Source organism: Mixophyes fleayi, chromosome 3 (assembly GCF_038048845.1).
Source record: "Mixophyes fleayi isolate aMixFle1 chromosome 3, aMixFle1.hap1, whole genome shotgun sequence".
Taxonomy (NCBI): domain Eukaryota; kingdom Metazoa; phylum Chordata; class Amphibia; order Anura; family Limnodynastidae; genus Mixophyes; species Mixophyes fleayi.
Genome location: NC_134404.1, coordinates 209,688,911 through 209,706,035, shown reverse-complemented (window position 1 = coordinate 209,706,035; position 17,125 = coordinate 209,688,911). Strand labels below are relative to the sequence as shown.

General features: G+C 44.0%; 1 protein-coding gene across 4 annotated transcripts in view; it reads right to left on the bottom strand.

The window, feature by feature from the left end:
- The window catches only part of LAMA2 (laminin subunit alpha 2), a 711,555-nt gene that overhangs the window by 494,861 nt on the left and 199,569 nt on the right, over positions 1 to 17,125 (bottom strand). For all 4 annotated transcript variants that reach the window (XM_075203053.1, XM_075203052.1, XM_075203054.1 and 1 more), the window contains exon 4: positions 14,521 to 14,763. In XM_075203053.1, coding sequence (XP_075059154.1) covers positions 14,521 to 14,763 — 243 coding nt within the window. The remainder of the gene's footprint in view (positions 1 to 14,520; positions 14,764 to 17,125) is intronic.

Genomic DNA, 17,125 nt, shown 5'->3' with positions numbered 1-17,125 from the left:
CACGCCGGTGAACACAAGACCTTTGAGATTCTCTCTCGAAGTTACTGGTGGCCTTCAATGAGGAGAGACGTCAAAGAGTTTATTGCTTCCTGTGATTTATGTTCTCAGTTCAAATCCTCCCGCAGAACTCCAGCAGGGTTGCTGCGACCACTACCCATTCCGTCCAAGCCTTGGACCCATATTAGTATGGATTTCGTTACTGATTTGCCACCAAGTAAGAATCATAATACTATTTGGGTAGTGGTAGACAGATTTTCGAAGATGGCTCATTTCGTCCCTCTGTCCGGTTTACCTTCCTCGTCTACTCTGGCTGAACATTTCATTAAAGAAATCTTCCGCATCCATGGATGTCCGTCTGAGATTGTGTCAGATAGAGGAGTACAATTCGTTTCCAGATTCTGGCGGGCCCTTTGTAAAACCTTGGGCATACGATTAGCACTCTCATCGTCTTACCATCCGCAATCTAACGGACAAACGGAACGAGTCAATCAAGATCTTGAGACTTTTATTAGGATGTTCTCTTCAGCCAACCAAGACAACTGGGTAGAATTGCTCCCTTGGGCTGAATTCGCCCATAACAACATGTACCATGAGTCATCATCCAAAACTCCATTCTTTGTGGTCTACGGTCACCATCCGTCTTTTCCGGAATTTCCTGCCCTCCCGCCCACCCAAGTTCCTGCTGTGGAGACTGCTTGTCAGACCTTCAAAAATATCTGGTCTCAGGTCAAAACCTGTTTAAAGAAGACATCTAACAAATATAAGTCTTTCGCAGATAAGAAGAGGCGGGCTATTCCACCACTAAAAATTGGAGATCGTGTCTGGTTATCTACCAAAAATATTCGTTTGAAGGTTCCATCTATGAAATTCGCCCCTCGTTTTATTGGTCCATATAGGATCATTCAAGTTATCAATCCAGTATGTGTTAAACTTCTTCTTCCTAAGAATCTTCGGATTTCCAATGCCTTCCATGTGTCCTTGCTCAAACCTCTCATTATCAACCGTTTCTCGGCTCCTCCCTCAGCACCGCAGCCAGTTCAAGTTCATCAGGAGGAGGATTTCGAGATTACTGAGGTATTGGATGCAAAAATTTCGCGAGGAGTCCTCCGTTTCCTCGTTCATTGGAAGGGCTTTGGTCCTGAGGAGCGTTCATGGATCAAAGCTGAAGATCTTAATGCTCCTGCCCTTCTGAAGAAGTTTTATTCCAAAAATCCGGACAAGCCCGGTTCCAGGCGTTCTGTGCCCACCTTTAAAAGGGGGGGTACTGTCACTCACCGGACTGTGAGTGCTTCTTCCCGGACATTTAGGAACCGTGGCCGTCCTCCATCCTGAGGGACTGCGCATGCGCAGCCCTTTCTAAACCTTCAGTGTATGTTCCTTTAACTTAATTGGCAGATCAGGCAACCTCCCTATATCAAGCACCTGTGGTCTACACCACGTTGCCTGATCTTGGAGTCTCATTCCTCATGAGTCTCTGAAGGTGTTCCTGTGTTTCCTTGTTTATTCAGCCCAGCTGATTCCTGTGGTTTCCAAACCACTTCTACCTCTGTGGTTTCCAAACCACTTCTACTACTGTGGTTCCCATACCACTTCTACCATCTACTGTATCATCGTGACTGTGAGCTGATTCCTATCCGCTGCCTCCGTGCACTACAGTCTTCTACCACTTCAACTCTACCATGTATCATTGGGACTGTTAGCTATGCCTATCCGCTGCCTCCGTGCACTGCAGTCTTTCATTCACATCCACTCACCTGTTCATGATTGTGACTGCCAGCTGATTCCTATCCGCTGCCTCCGTGCACTACAGTCTTCAACCTGCAACTCGTCTGTGTTTCATCATCGTGACTGCTAGCTGATTCCTATCCGCTGCCTCCGTGCACTACAGTCTTCAACCTGCAACTCGTCTGTGTTTCATCATCGTGACTGCTAGCTGATTCCTATCCGCTGCCTCCGTGCACTACAGTCTTCAACCTGCAACTCGTCTGTGTTTCATCATCGTGACTGCTAGCTGATTCCTATCCGCTGCCTCCGTGCACTACAGTCTTCAACCTGCAACCCGTCTGTGTTTCATCGTGACTGTTTGGCTGATTCCTATCCGCTGCCTCTGTGCGCTTCAGTCTTCAGTCCTTGTCAACTCTCCCGTGTTTCTTTGAGGCTGCTGCCACTATTGCTACCCGCTACTCTCCGTGATCAACAGTTCCAGTTCAACTCTGCTCTCCCGTGTCCCATCGTTACTGCACCTGCTGGTTGCTATTGGCTACCTCCGTGTTCCCGCAGAGACCCGCTGCTGTTACTCCTCAGCGCTATTCATCCATCTACTGCTGATCCGCTCTCCACGCCTTCCTGTGTTCCCTGCTGGTCTACCTACCTGTGCGCTGCACCTGCTAGACCACCGCTTCACCCATCCAGGGACTTTGCATCCTGCCGGCCTCCTGCCGTTCAGGTATCTCTGCACTCCTGTCTGACTGCCTTCTCCTGAACCACGGTATGCATACTTCCCATTGACTGTGCTGTGTATTGCATACCTTGCTGGACTGTGTTGGTTCTCCTCTGGAGTTTGCTATCCGCTGAGTCTATTGCCATCATTGACTGTGTTATCTCGTGCTGGATTACTTCAAGAGACTTTCTATATTGGCAGTGCTGTTCAGTCATATATACATATATATTGTGCATATTACTGTGGATCAGAGTTAAGGTGCCCGTGTATATCTTGTGTTGCAGTCTCTCCCCGTGCACCTCCTCACATATATATTCAGTGGTACAACTTGCTAGTGGCAGACCACTGACCCCTGTTTCCAGTTTCACCTGTTCCAGTATCCTCTCACATAGCAGTGGTATAACTTGCTATCCGCAGACCGCTGACTCTCATCACCCCCTCGTTTCTGTTGGACATTCCTCCTCACTATAGCAGTGGTACAACTTGCTACCGCAGACCACTGACTACCTTCACGTGTCCTTTGTCCATACAGTTCCTCGTGTATTACTACCTCCATATTGCCAGTGCTGCTAGTCATAGACTTTCCTGAGCATCTCATCATCGGCTATTTCCTGTTCCGTGATCACCCTGCTACCAGAGTACCATATTACCACCTATACTGCTCTGGTAAGCCTATCACCTGGTGATCCCTGGGTAAAGACTCCTAGTGCCCGTGACAGTAAGATCAGGCCATGACAGACCCAGATACGGAACCTACCGCTAAAGAGATGCTGCAGCATCTGGTCAGCCGTGTGGAGCAACAGGATGCTCGCCAACAGCTGTTACTTCAATGTTACCAATCGTTAACCTCCCAAGGAACATCTGGACAGACTGTTACAGCTAATATTGAAGCTCCTGTGCTTTCCTCCGTTTCCCCAGTGCCATCCCAGGTGTCTACAGTTCCTACGCTTCACCTGCCTACTCCGTCAAAATACGACGGGGACCCCAAAACTTGTAGAGGTTTCCTTAACCAATGTTCAGTCCATTTTGAACTCCAACCTCAAAATTTTTCTACCCATCGTTCCAGAGTGGCCTATCTTATCTCATTGTTTTCTGGACAAGCCCTGGCTTGGGCTTCCCCTCTGTGGGAAAGAAACGATCAAATTCTACAAGATAGTGCCAAATTCATTTCCACGTTCCGAAGTGTGTTCGATGAACCAGGTCGTGTGACCTCCGCTGCTTCCAGCATCCTTCGTTTGCGACAAGGCTCCCATACAGTAGGACAGTATGTCATTCAATTTAGGATCTTAGCCTCTGAACTTCAGTGGAACACTGAAGCATTAGTTGCCGCCTTCTGGCAGGGGCTCTCCGATAAAATTAAAGATGCACTGACTACCCAAGAGCTTCCTTCGTCACTAGAAGATTTGATCTCTCTTTGCCATCGTGTAGATATGAGATTTCGTGAAAGAGAGTCTGAGAAAACAACGGCTGTCAAAGCACCTCTTCGTTTAAACCCTCAATTTCGTCCAGCTCCATCCTCTGTGATTCCCATGGAGATAGGACGTTCTAAATTATCTTCAGAGGAGAGGAAACGAAGAGTAAAGAATAGACTCTGTATCTATTGTGCTGATTCCACGCATATGCTCAGCTCTTGCCCTAAGAGATCGGGAAATGCCAGGCCCTAACTAGTTCTGGAGAGGTGAAGTTAGGGTCCCTGGAGTCCTCTCCATTGTCTATGAAATCTAAAGTCTGCGCTTTTGATGTTACGATTTCCTTTACTACCAAATCCTTTGAGTCACAGGCATTGATTGATTCCGGAGCAGCAGGAAATTTCATTTCTAAATCACTAGTGAATCAATGGTCCCTACCAGTGATCACTTTAAAAACACCCATTACTGTGACGGCTATAGATGGATCACGCCTCATCAATGGTCTCATCACCCAGAGTACGTCTCCAGTAATCCTTCAGATTGGTGTACTACACCATGAAGAAATTTCGTTTTTAATTCTTCCAGTTACGACAAGTCCGATTGTCTTAGGCCTTCCATGGCTTCAGTGTCACTCTCCCCAGATTGACTGGCGCACCCCTCAAGTTACGTCTTGGGGGTCTGAATGTCACCATCGTTGTCTTTCTCAAGTTATTCCTCTTAAAGTACAGCAATCTTCCATCTCATCTTCCTCCCCGGGACTCCCTCCTCAGTATGCTTCATTTGCCGATGTGTTTGATAAAGCTCAGTCTGAACGTCTTCCTCCTCATCGTTCTTGGGATTGTCCGATCGACCTTCTACCTGGCAAGACTCCTCCTAGGGGTCGGGTCTATCCTCTCTCGTTACCTGAAACTCAAGCCACATCTGAGTACATACAGGAGAATCTCCAGCGTGGGTTCATTCGACCTTCCACCTCTCCCGCTGGAGCTGGGTTCTTCTTCGTCAAAAAGAAGGATGGATCATTGCGCCCTTGTATAGATTTTCGTGGACTCAACGCCATTACTATCAGGAATCGGTATCCCATTCCGCTGATCACTGAGCTATTTGATCGCATCAAGGGAGCTCGGATATTTACTAAATTGGATCTTCGTGGTGCCTACAATTTAATTAGAATCCGTTCCGGTGACGAATGGAAGACCGCGTTCAACACCAGAGATGGGCATTACGAATATTTAGTAATGCCCTTCGGGCTGTGTAATGCCCACGCTGTTTTCCAGGGTTTCATCAATGAGATCTTTCGGGACTTATTATATGTATGTGTCGTTGTCTACCTGGACGACATATTGATCTTCTCACAGGACCTGCCTTCTCATCACCAACATGTGGCAGAAGTCCTCTCCAGACTACGGAAAAACTCATTGTTCTGTAAATTGGAAAAATGTTCATTCGAGTTACCCCAGATTCCATTCTTGGGGTATATAGTTTCCGGAGTTGGCCTGAAGATGGATCCAGATAAAGTAAATGCTGTACTACATTGGCCTCAGCCAACTACTCTTCGTGCCATCCAGCGTTTTTTAGGTTTTGCCAATTACTATAGACGCTTCATTCAAGACTTTTCATCCATTGCATCTCCTATTGTGGCCCTAACTCGGAAAGGGGCTAATACTAAGCAATGGTCATCTGAGGCTCTCCAAGCCTTTCAAATTCTCAAAGAGTCCTTCTCGTCTGCTCCCATTCTTCGACAGCCTGATGTGACACTCCCCTTCTTCCTAGAAGTAGATGCCTCTAATGTGGGCTTAGGAGCTATTCTCTCCCAACGCTCGGAGCAACAAAAATTACATCCTTGTGCCTTCTACTCTCGGGGTCTCCTGCCCGCAGAGAAAAATTATACTATCGGGGACAAGGAGTTGCTGGCCATCAAAGCTGCATTAGAGGAATGGAGATACTTGTTGGAAGGAGCTCGCCATCCGGTGACGATCTTCACGGATCATAAGAACTTGTCATATTTGCAATCTGCCCAATGCTTGAACCCTCGTCAAGCAAGATGGTCTCTTTTCTTTTCCAGTTTTGAATTAATTATAACCTTCAAACCAGCCGCTAAGAACAAGAAAGCTGACGCTCTATCTCGAGCTTTTGTGACGTCCTCTGATGTAGAAGAGGTTCCCAACCATGCTATTCTAGACCCCAAATGTATTTCTCTGGCTGCTTCATCCACCAAAATGCTACCATTTGGGAAGACCCTCGTGCCTCCTACTCTGAGGAGGAAAATCCTTTCGTGGTTCCATGCCTCTCGTTTTTCTGGACACGCCGGTGAACACAAGACCTTTGAGATTCTCTCTCGAAGTTACTGGTGGCCTTCAATGAGGAGAGACGTCAAAGAGTTTATTGCTTCCTGTGATTTATGTTCTCAGTTCAAATCCTCCCGCAGAACTCCAGCAGGGTTGCTGCGACCACTACCCATTCCGTCCAAGCCTTGGACCCATATTAGTATGGATTTCGTTACTGATTTGCCACCAAGTAAGAATCATAATACTATTTGGGTAGTGGTAGACAGATTTTCGAAGATGGCTCATTTCGTCCCTCTGTCCGGTTTACCTTCCTCGTCTACTCTGGCTGAACATTTCATTAAAGAAATCTTCCGCATCCATGGATGTCCGTCTGAGATTGTGTCAGATAGAGGAGTACAATTCGTTTCCAGATTCTGGCGGGCCCTTTGTAAAACCTTGGGCATACGATTAGCACTCTCATCGTCTTACCATCCGCAATCTAACGGACAAACGGAACGAGTCAATCAAGATCTTGAGACTTTTATTAGGATGTTCTCTTCAGCCAACCAAGACAACTGGGTAGAATTGCTCCCTTGGGCTGAATTCGCCCATAACAACATGTACCATGAGTCATCATCCAAAACTCCATTCTTTGTGGTCTACGGTCACCATCCGTCTTTTCCGGAATTTCCTGCCCTCCCGCCCACCCAAGTTCCTGCTGTGGAGACTGCTTGTCAGACCTTCAAAAATATCTGGTCTCAGGTCAAAACCTGTTTAAAGAAGACATCTAACAAATATAAGTCTTTCGCAGATAAGAAGAGGCGGGCTATTCCACCACTAAAAATTGGAGATCGTGTCTGGTTATCTACCAAAAATATTCGTTTGAAGGTTCCATCTATGAAATTCGCCCCTCGTTTTATTGGTCCATATAGGATCATTCAAGTTATCAATCCAGTATGTGTTAAACTTCTTCTTCCTAAGAATCTTCGGATTTCCAATGCCTTCCATGTGTCCTTGCTCAAACCTCTCATTATCAACCGTTTCTCGGCTCCTCCCTCAGCACCGCAGCCAGTTCAAGTTCATCAGGAGGAGGATTTCGAGATTACTGAGGTATTGGATGCAAAAATTTCGCGAGGAGTCCTCCGTTTCCTCGTTCATTGGAAGGGCTTTGGTCCTGAGGAGCGTTCATGGATCAAAGCTGAAGATCTTAATGCTCCTGCCCTTCTGAAGAAGTTTTATTCCAAAAATCCGGACAAGCCCGGTTCCAGGCGTTCTGTGCCCACCTTTAAAAGGGGGGGTACTGTCACTCACCGGACTGTGAGTGCTTCTTCCCGGACATTTAGGAACCGTGGCCGTCCTCCATCCTGAGGGACTGCGCATGCGCAGCCCTTTCTAAACCTTCAGTGTATGTTCCTTTAACTTAATTGGCAGATCAGGCAACCTCCCTATATTAAGCACCTGTGGTCTACACCACGTTGCCTGATCTTGGAGTCTCATTCCTCATGAGTCTCTGAAGGTGTTCCTGTGTTTCCTTGTTTATTCAGCCCAGCTGATTCCTGTGGTTTCCAAACCACTTCTACCTCTGTGGTTTCCAAACCACTTCTACTACTGTGGTTCCCATACCACTTCTACCATCTACTGTATCATCGTGACTGTGAGCTGATTCCTATCCGCTGCCTCCGTGCACTACAGTCTTCTACCACTTCAACTCTACCATGTATCATTGGGACTGTTAGCTATGCCTATCCGCTGCCTCCGTGCACTGCAGTCTTTCATTCACATCCACTCACCTGTTCATGATTGTGACTGCCAGCTGATTCCTATCCGCTGCCTCCGTGCACTACAGTCTTCAACCTGCAACTCGTCTGTGTTTCATCATCGTGACTGCTAGCTGATTCCTATCCGCTGCCTCCGTGCACTACAGTCTTCAACCTGCAACTCGTCTGTGTTTCATCATCGTGACTGCTAGCTGATTCCTATCCGCTGCCTCCGTGCACTACAGTCTTCAACCTGCAACTCGTCTGTGTTTCATCATCGTGACTGCTAGCTGATTCCTATCCGCTGCCTCCGTGCACTACAGTCTTCAACCTGCAACCCGTCTGTGTTTCATCGTGACTGTTTGGCTGATTCCTATCCGCTGCCTCTGTGCGCTTCAGTCTTCAGTCCTTGTCAACTCTCCCGTGTTTCTTTGAGGCTGCTGCCACTATTGCTACCCGCTACTCTCCGTGATCAACAGTTCCAGTTCAACTCTGCTCTCCCGTGTCCCATCGTTACTGCACCTGCTGGTTGCTATTGGCTACCTCCGTGTTCCCGCAGAGACCCGCTGCTGTTACTCCTCAGCGCTATTCATCCATCTACTGCTGATCCGCTCTCCACGCCTTCCTGTGTTCCCTGCTGGTCTACCTACCTGTGCGCTGCACCTGCTAGACCACCGCTTCACCCATCCAGGGACTTTGCATCCTGCCGGCCTCCTGCCGTTCAGGTATCTCTGCACTCCTGTCTGACTGCCTTCTCCTGAACCACGGTATGCATACTTCCCATTGACTGTGCTGTGTATTGCATACCTTGCTGGACTGTGTTGGTTCTCCTCTGGAGTTTGCTATCCGCTGAGTCTATTGCCATCATTGACTGTGTTATCTCGTGCTGGATTACTTCAAGAGACTTTCTATATTGGCAGTGCTGTTCAGTCATATATACATATATATTGTGCATATTACTGTGGATCAGAGTTAAGGTGCCCGTGTATATCTTGTGTTGCAGTCTCTCCCCGTGCACCTCCTCACATATATATTCAGTGGTACAACTTGCTAGTGGCAGACCACTGACCCCTGTTTCCAGTTTCACCTGTTCCAGTATCCTCTCACATAGCAGTGGTACAACTTGCTAACGCAGACCACTGACTCCTCGGATACCTCCACTTGGATTCTATTCCTTCACTCAGACAGCGGTATAACTTGCTATCCGCAGACCGCTGACTCTCATCACCCCCTCGTTTCTGTTGGACATTCCTCCTCACTATAGCAGTGGTACAACTTGCTACCGCAGACCACTGACTACCTTCACGTGTCCTTTGTCCATACAGTTCCTCGTGTATTACTACCTCCATATTGCCAGTGCTGCTAGTCATAGACTTTCCTGAGCATCTCATCATCGGCTATTTCCTGTTCCGTGATCACCCTGCTACCAGAGTACCATATTACCACCTATACTGCTCTGGTAAGCCTATCACCTGGTGATCCCTGGGTAAAGACTCCTAGTGCCCGTGACAATAACACTGGCCAGAGCTGCTGGGCAGTGGGCATTGCGGTGTTACCGAAAAGCTGGGTCCAAATCTCAGAACAGCCAGGAACGGATAAGAGTTGGGTCTAATCTGTAGGCCACAGGGATAGACAAGTTTCCAAGCAGGTCTTTGAAGCAAGTGATGTTTATTTGGTTACCCTGGTTGAAAGTACCAGTGAGCAGGTCAGATGAAACAAGAAAAACAATTTTCAATACAAAACAGTGCTTTTTATACAGTTTTGGACACAGCCTCACAAGGTAAGCCAGCCCCATGAAGTCTGAGCTATTTTTAGATTTAGGATGCAATTTGTTTACCAATCGATTTACATGCAATGCAAAGCTAACAATATTTACACTTTTCTGTGATATCCTAAAACTTGTTGTGATTTCATACATCTTGTTTTACACAGGAAATCTAACAGCAAGTCTATTTAAATCTTCCTGTGCATTCGGGTGCTGGACCCTCACACATCAAAAGGTCTAATTAACATGAGATTAACATGGGTCCTTTCTTCAGACAGATGCAGAATACACATTCCCAAAGAAAAGTTACAAAACCCCAGACAAGTCATTTCCCTTCCAAAACACACAAAATACTTCCTCAACAAAGGCTTATTGCATCCGGTATATACCTCCGAAATAATGCATTTCCTCTAGCAAAGTTAAAAAAAACAACAAATTTCTTCCCCTTGTCTCAGAAATAAAGATATTTCCTTTACCAAAATACACACAATATCAAGAATAAGTACATTTGCAATTATATAAATAAGTGCTCTGCGCTATTTCCTTTAAATAGATTTATAGCATAAGTTATTTATAAGTGATCCAGTCACAGGGATGTTATTGAGGAAATCTTTACCTATTGCAGTAAAATAAACAGTGCAATAATATGCATGTTGTATGAGTGTCAGCACTGGGGCCTTAAATTTGTATTTAACTCAGAGGGATATTTTTGTTGGCATTGGTATGTTCCTCCCATGTTCATGTGGGTTTCCTCCAGTGCTCTCCTTTCCTCCCCTAGTATATACTGTTAGTATAACTTGCTTTTACTTTAGTGTCTCTAGTGTGTGGTATGGTAGGAAAATTAAATTGTAAGCTCCCCTTTTACAGTAGTAATGTTCTTACTTATTATTTTTTATGCTCATTGTGACCGCACCTTCAACTCATTGTGACTCCTTACCTTACTTCCTCTCCCCCAGCTGCACATTTTCTCTTATTCACCAAGGTTTGCTTAAAATAGCTGTCTCTAATGGTGTTGCTATCGGATCTAGTCTCCCAAATCTTTGACAACTTTGCAGCCTGGCTCTCTCACTCCCTATCCACTGACCTACCCTCTTTCATTCTAGTGAATTTCAACATGCCCATCAAACAACCTTACTGGCATTGCTGCTTCTAATCTTCTCACTCTTGCTCAAAATTATCAAACACAGCTTTCCCACTCCACAACCTTTCCTCCTGCACCCTACTGTGCGTACATGATGACACCAAAATGCCATTGAACTGTCCTCTTAACAGTCTCTCTCCACTCTCCTATTACTTTCCTGTCTTGTCCCAATGTTGAAGTCTCTATTTACAACACTACTCTCACCACAGCCCTAGATGAGACATCTCCAGCCACTGTACATTGTCTAGAGTGATGCAAACTCCAACCCTGGCAAGGGCCTCTTCTCATCATATCCAGCACCACACACCCACCTTCTTTTTCACTCCCCTGCCCTTCTTCAGTTTTTTCCCTCCTATTACTGAGAATGGGGTCTTTACAATCCTTGTTTCCTCTTCCTCCCTGACACTGCTCCAAGCTCCTCTGCTCCTCTATCCCACCGCTTGCCTGCTACACAATCACTCTTTCAACTTGTCCCTCACCACTGGCACTTTCACTTCTGTCCTCGTACCTATGCTCATTCTCCTATCCTCAAGAAACCACCTCTCAACCCTACCTCTCTCTCCGGCTACTGCCTTATTTCTCTCCTTCCCATTGCTTTCAGACTACTTTTTGGCAGTTTTGGTTTGTGTACAACTGATACAGTTTCTTTCCATTCACATCCTCCTCAAGACTCTGCATTTGGATTCTACTCTAAATACTCCACCCAGACTACCCTTGCTAAAGTGTTGAAAAATCTATGAATGGATAAAGGGTCATTTCTCCCTACTCATACTTCTAGATCCCTATGCTATTTTCGATAAGTCAACCACCATCTTCCCCTGGGCCCTCTTTAGTCCTTTGCATCACTTCCTACCTCTCTAAATGCTGTGTTCTTAGCTATCTGCTTTTCTTTCTTTACACATTTTCGCTCAGTGAATTAATATGCAGCTTTTACCTTCAGTACCACCTCTATGCAGACGGCAACCAAATCTACCACTCCTCCTCTATTTACTCTTCTTCTCTTTTATGCTGTGCAATAAACTGCCTTTCTGCCATCTCGACTTGGATGTCCCCAAGTGTAAGTAACCGATCTAGCCTTCATCACTGTTAACAACATCGCACTCTCCTCAATTCCCTTTATCTCATCCTCTGACTCTGGCTCAACTCTGCTTTTTATAACAATAAAATAAAAAATGTAAACATGCAGATGTAGCTGTCAGACATTCAATGTAAAGAATTAGCAAGCTATATCAAACTGAAAAAATGGTTTGTATAATTAGTACTTTATGAACATTGCAAAGTTTTGCTGTTGCTGCGGCTGTAATTGTACAATTCTGTTATTGAAATCCTCTTATTCTTCTAAAACCAAGTAGATGATAAAAACAGGCAATAACAAAGTACAGAATTACATTAACGAGGAATAACTGTTTCAATAAAACCATAATATATTCATTGTCATGAACTAAATGCATCAAGTCCATCACGTCTACATAATCTTGTGGCCCTGTTTGTACTTATAAAGTTAAAAAATCAATATGCACATGTCTATATTGAACATTAATGCATCTTAACTTGCTTATAATATCCAGAATAACTTTACAGATGATTTGCCCTCACATGACTGGGCTGAAAATAAATACTAAATCTGACAGGTACTTCATAAATTTAACTGTCTAAAACATGTTTTCTGTATTCCTGACATTGTGCTACTATCACTGCACCATAATTACCTATGTGTTAACAGATTGGGTTTCCCATCTGGTATTCAAATATTATTGCTCTGGTACCATGCCAACATGTCACCACTGTGTCACAGAGAATGAGCTGGATTCCACAGCACAGAAATTATTATTATGCAATTTCAATCCATCTGCATTATTATACAGACGTTATGTTACGTTGGATTGTTTTAATATTTAGGTTATCTCTGTGCTTCCATGGTATAAAACTCAATCTGATACTCTTATTAGGCCATTTCATCTATATCTGTTCATTCTACACAGCAAGTAGACCCTGGTCAAAACCGACCTTTTAATTTAACACACTGCCAATATTTTGTGTCACAGTGTACTGATATAATCTGAATTTTACTATTTAAAAAATTAGTCATTTATAACATTTTTATACTACTCATATGCAGAATTTCAACAATAATACATTGGAGTCACATTATATATTTTAGTATGGTTTTGTTTGTAATAGAAAACGTTAATTAAGATAAATTAATCAAAAAATGTGCCTAGACGCTACATACAGATAATTTATGTCCTAGTCATAGTGTTAACATCGACTAATTTTGGATGAAAGGGTTGCATGTTGCTAAGTGCCCCGTGGTTACCCTGGAAACCTAATGTAAGGGTTTGGCATTATCTAGAAATTCTAGATAATGTTTGTACTAAAGTTATTTCATGTTAAATTAAATATAGCATATACTAATTTCACCTGTCCTCTACTATAATAGATTGGCAAAATAGGAAAAAAAGTCATCTGTACAGTAGATTGAACTGCAAAAATAAATTTCAGAAAATGTATACAATAAACCATGAATAAAATTTGCAGCCACCACGGAGATTAAATAGACTAAACTTGATAGGTAAATCATTTTCTCTTTATCTCAGTGGTGCCTGTTTTCATTATAAAAATGATAAAGATGCCATAGCTATTAGTTTTTTCAATATACTTTTCTTTCTTCTTATTTCTTATCATTTTTTAAAATTAGAACCTACTAACCTTTTCATAATTTTTGTTCCCCACAGTGATGGATAAGAAATAACTAAGATAGTTTGGGCAGGGGACCAGAGCTTTAAAAGGCAATTTGCTGCCCTATACAGGCATAGTGGTGTAGGTTTGTGTTTTGAATAAACCTTTTTTTACCTGCAAGAGAGAAGATCATACCAACCTGTGCCCCTGTGAATCATCCAGGGAGTATGTTTTATTTACTCACTGTGAGTATAAAAGCATGCTGTACCACCCCATTTATTATCCAGTAAATACATTACACTGTCTGCTCCTGTGTGATTCAGAATGCAGGTAGCCTGTGTAACAATGGGTATTAGAACACAGTACAAGTAAGTTTAGAGGGTTGAAGAGTGGCCAAAGCCCCAAATGGTCATAACTTTCCACTTTTCTAGATGCTGGTACTCCCTCTTCCTTGTTTTTTTGTTTAACAGTTGTTTTCTAGTATTCTATCCTTCTTACATCCTCCAATAATATTTCCTGGATTACCCGGAAATTCTAAATTCAATGGAATGCATACATTGATTTTTGATTACTTAGACTGGAAGATCTTTTTCATTATGTGTTTTTGAACATTCGCATATATCCCTTATTTTATTTCTATCCTATACGAAGAGCTGCATACTGTCTACAGAAGTAATATATATAAATATACATGCATGCCCACATTAATTATACAATCTAATTACATTTACCACAAGCCTATTAAACCATCAGAAAACATTGCTGCCATGGATGGCATATGCTGTATAATGTATTGTATTTTATTTTTCAACTTTAAACTTGTGGTTGATTCTTCCAATCACCTTTGCTGCTCTCTCTGTCTTCTTTGTGCAAAAACATTACTCTGTGTAAATGTAAATGTGTTTCCCAATTCAACCCCCTCCACTGCTATGTTACAGGCAATCAGAGAGCACTGTCAGCCTGCAGTGTGCTGCTGTCAGGGAAACAAAACCTGTCAGTTAGAGCATGGTTAAGTCAGCTTTTGGCGCTGTCAAATCTTTGCTATTGCTTCATTGCACAATTTACCTCTCCATTTTCCAGTGGGTGAATCTTTGAATAATAAGATGTGCAGATGACTTCATCGTCCTGTGTGTATGAGGGTGTACCAACTCGTGGGTTAATATTATACCGGGTCAAGCACTCGCTGTCGGTGAGGGCATAGTACTGCCATGGCCTGTAAGTAATTCCATCGGTAGATTTCTCTAGAATCCAGTTTCCAGGTCGTGGGGTGTTGGCAGCCTTTACAATAACATAAGCAATCTGGAAAACCTGCAGAAAGAAAAAAATATTTTTTATGCCAAACGTTTAGACAATATACTTTTACAGTAGCATTTAAAATTACATAATAATGATTAACTAATGTCCTAGATCTAACCAAGTTTTCAACAAGTGGAAATGTCAACAGATTTAAAAGGAAAAAAAAACCATCTACAATTATTGTCATTTCCAACACTGACAGTACTGACTGCCTGCAAACCCAATGAGGCATCTTAACCAAAGATTCTGCTGCACAGCATAAATGACTGGTTCACTATATATACGTTAAAAGTAATTGCATGTTCTCTAACAATCTTGGTTGTGTTTTAACAAAACACCACCTTCCTAAAAGTGGAGTATAGAAATAATATTGTTGCAGACAATGGTGTTGCAAGTAGTTTTAGGAATCTGTGCTAATAAATTATGTCATTTTCCCTACATTTATCTATATCACAATTTGTAAAATCTGCCTGCTCCTGATAACTTCTCTGTTTCCCAGCAGGCTGCTTATTTTAGTTCTAATGGTCATAACATGAATGTGGCAACACGCCGAGGTGCTGCAGAAAAGCCATTTCACTTTGCATAGTTTGGCATAATATTTTGAACACAGTACAGTGTGTGTGGTAAGAGACCGTTGAACAATTGTTGCCCCTTCGTGATGAGAGCAAGTGACCAGACAATTGTGAATTGCGGCACTCCATGGAAAATGCAGGCAAGTGCTAGCTGCAGTAGTGATACAATCACAGCCGAGACTGTCAGAAACAAATGGGAGAGGAGATATAGTGTAGTACTATTCAGGGCCGGATTTACCGCTAGGCAACCTAGGCACCTGCCTAGGGCCTAGCGGCTCTCGGGGGGCACAGCTGGGGGGGACAGGAGTAATTTTTAAAAAAATGAAAAAAAAAAAAAAAAATTCGGCCCCTCCCCCGACTCGCGGGGGGGGGTGCCGCGAGTCGGCTGAGGGGGGGGGGGGCGCGAATCGGGTCCCGGCAGCCTCTTCTCCTCTCAGTGTCTCAGTGATAGAGAGAGGAGGAGAGGCTGCCGGGACCCGGCGAGCGATCACGTGCCTCTTTCTTTCTTTTTTTTTTTTTTTTTTTCTTTACATCTGGACTGACGGAGGAGGAGCAGCGCGCAATAGAAAGGTAAGTAAAACACAAAAGTGGTGATGGTGAAGGGGCACAGAAGTGGTGATGGTGAAGGGGCACAGAGGTAGTGAAGGGGCACAGAAGTGGTGATGGTGATTGGCACAGAAGTGGTGATGGTGAAGGGCACAGAGATGGTGATTGGCACAGAAGTGGTGATGGTGATTGGCACAGAAGTGGTGATGGTGATTGGCACAGAAGTGGTGATGGTGATTGGCACAGAAGTGGTGATGGGCACAGAGGTGGTGATGGTGAAGAGGCACAGAGGTGGTGATGGGCACAGAGGAGGTGATGGTGAAGGGCACAGAGGTGGTGATGGTGATTGGCACAGAAGTGGTGATGGTGAAGGGCACAGAGGTGGTGATGGTGAAGAGGCACAGAGGTGGTGAAGGGGCACAGAAGTGGTGATGGTGATTGGCACAGAAGTGGTGATGGTGAAGGGCACAGAGGTGGTAATGGGCACAGAGGTGGTGATGGTGATTGGCACATTGGTGGTGGTGGTGATTGGCACAGAGGTGGGGATGGTGATGGGCACAGAGGTGAGGGGGAAAGGGCACATGTGATATTGTGAAGGGGCAAAAGTGACAATGAAGGGGCACAGTGTGATGATAGAGGGACAAAAGTGACAAGAGCACATACTTGGATTTATGCGTATTATTTTTGCAAACAACTTAAGTAAGTATTTCTGCCCTGACTTTAATATTTATTATGTTGTTTTGACCCAACTACTTAAAAAAACGGGACTGCTTGGTAATTATTTAGGGGTGCCTTTTTCTGCAGCAGGGTGGCCTTGCTCTTTTCACATGTTAGGTACGCCTCCAAAGATGCAAGCCACGCCCTCACCTCCTTTGGCGGCGTGCCGTCGCTGCGCGGCGGCACATGCTTTCATATCTACGTAACTATAGGGGTATAGGGTAGGCTGCAAAAATATAGTGCTATGGATTGTTTCAGGGAGGGGGCCCAAAAACAGTATCCTGCCTAGGGCCCTATGAGGTCTAAATCCGGCTCTGGTACTATTTATGAAAGTTCCTCCAGTGAACAAAACAATTGGGTATTCACTGTTGTAGAACATGTTGTTAGCATATAATACTAAAAATCACATTAACTGAATCATAATATAAGAATCATAATCTCCAGCTACTCATTCAGAGAGCCAGTGAAAAACACAATGATTTATTATTTTTTTTAAATGATACTTTACAGCACAATTGTAAATTCACACATACGATTGA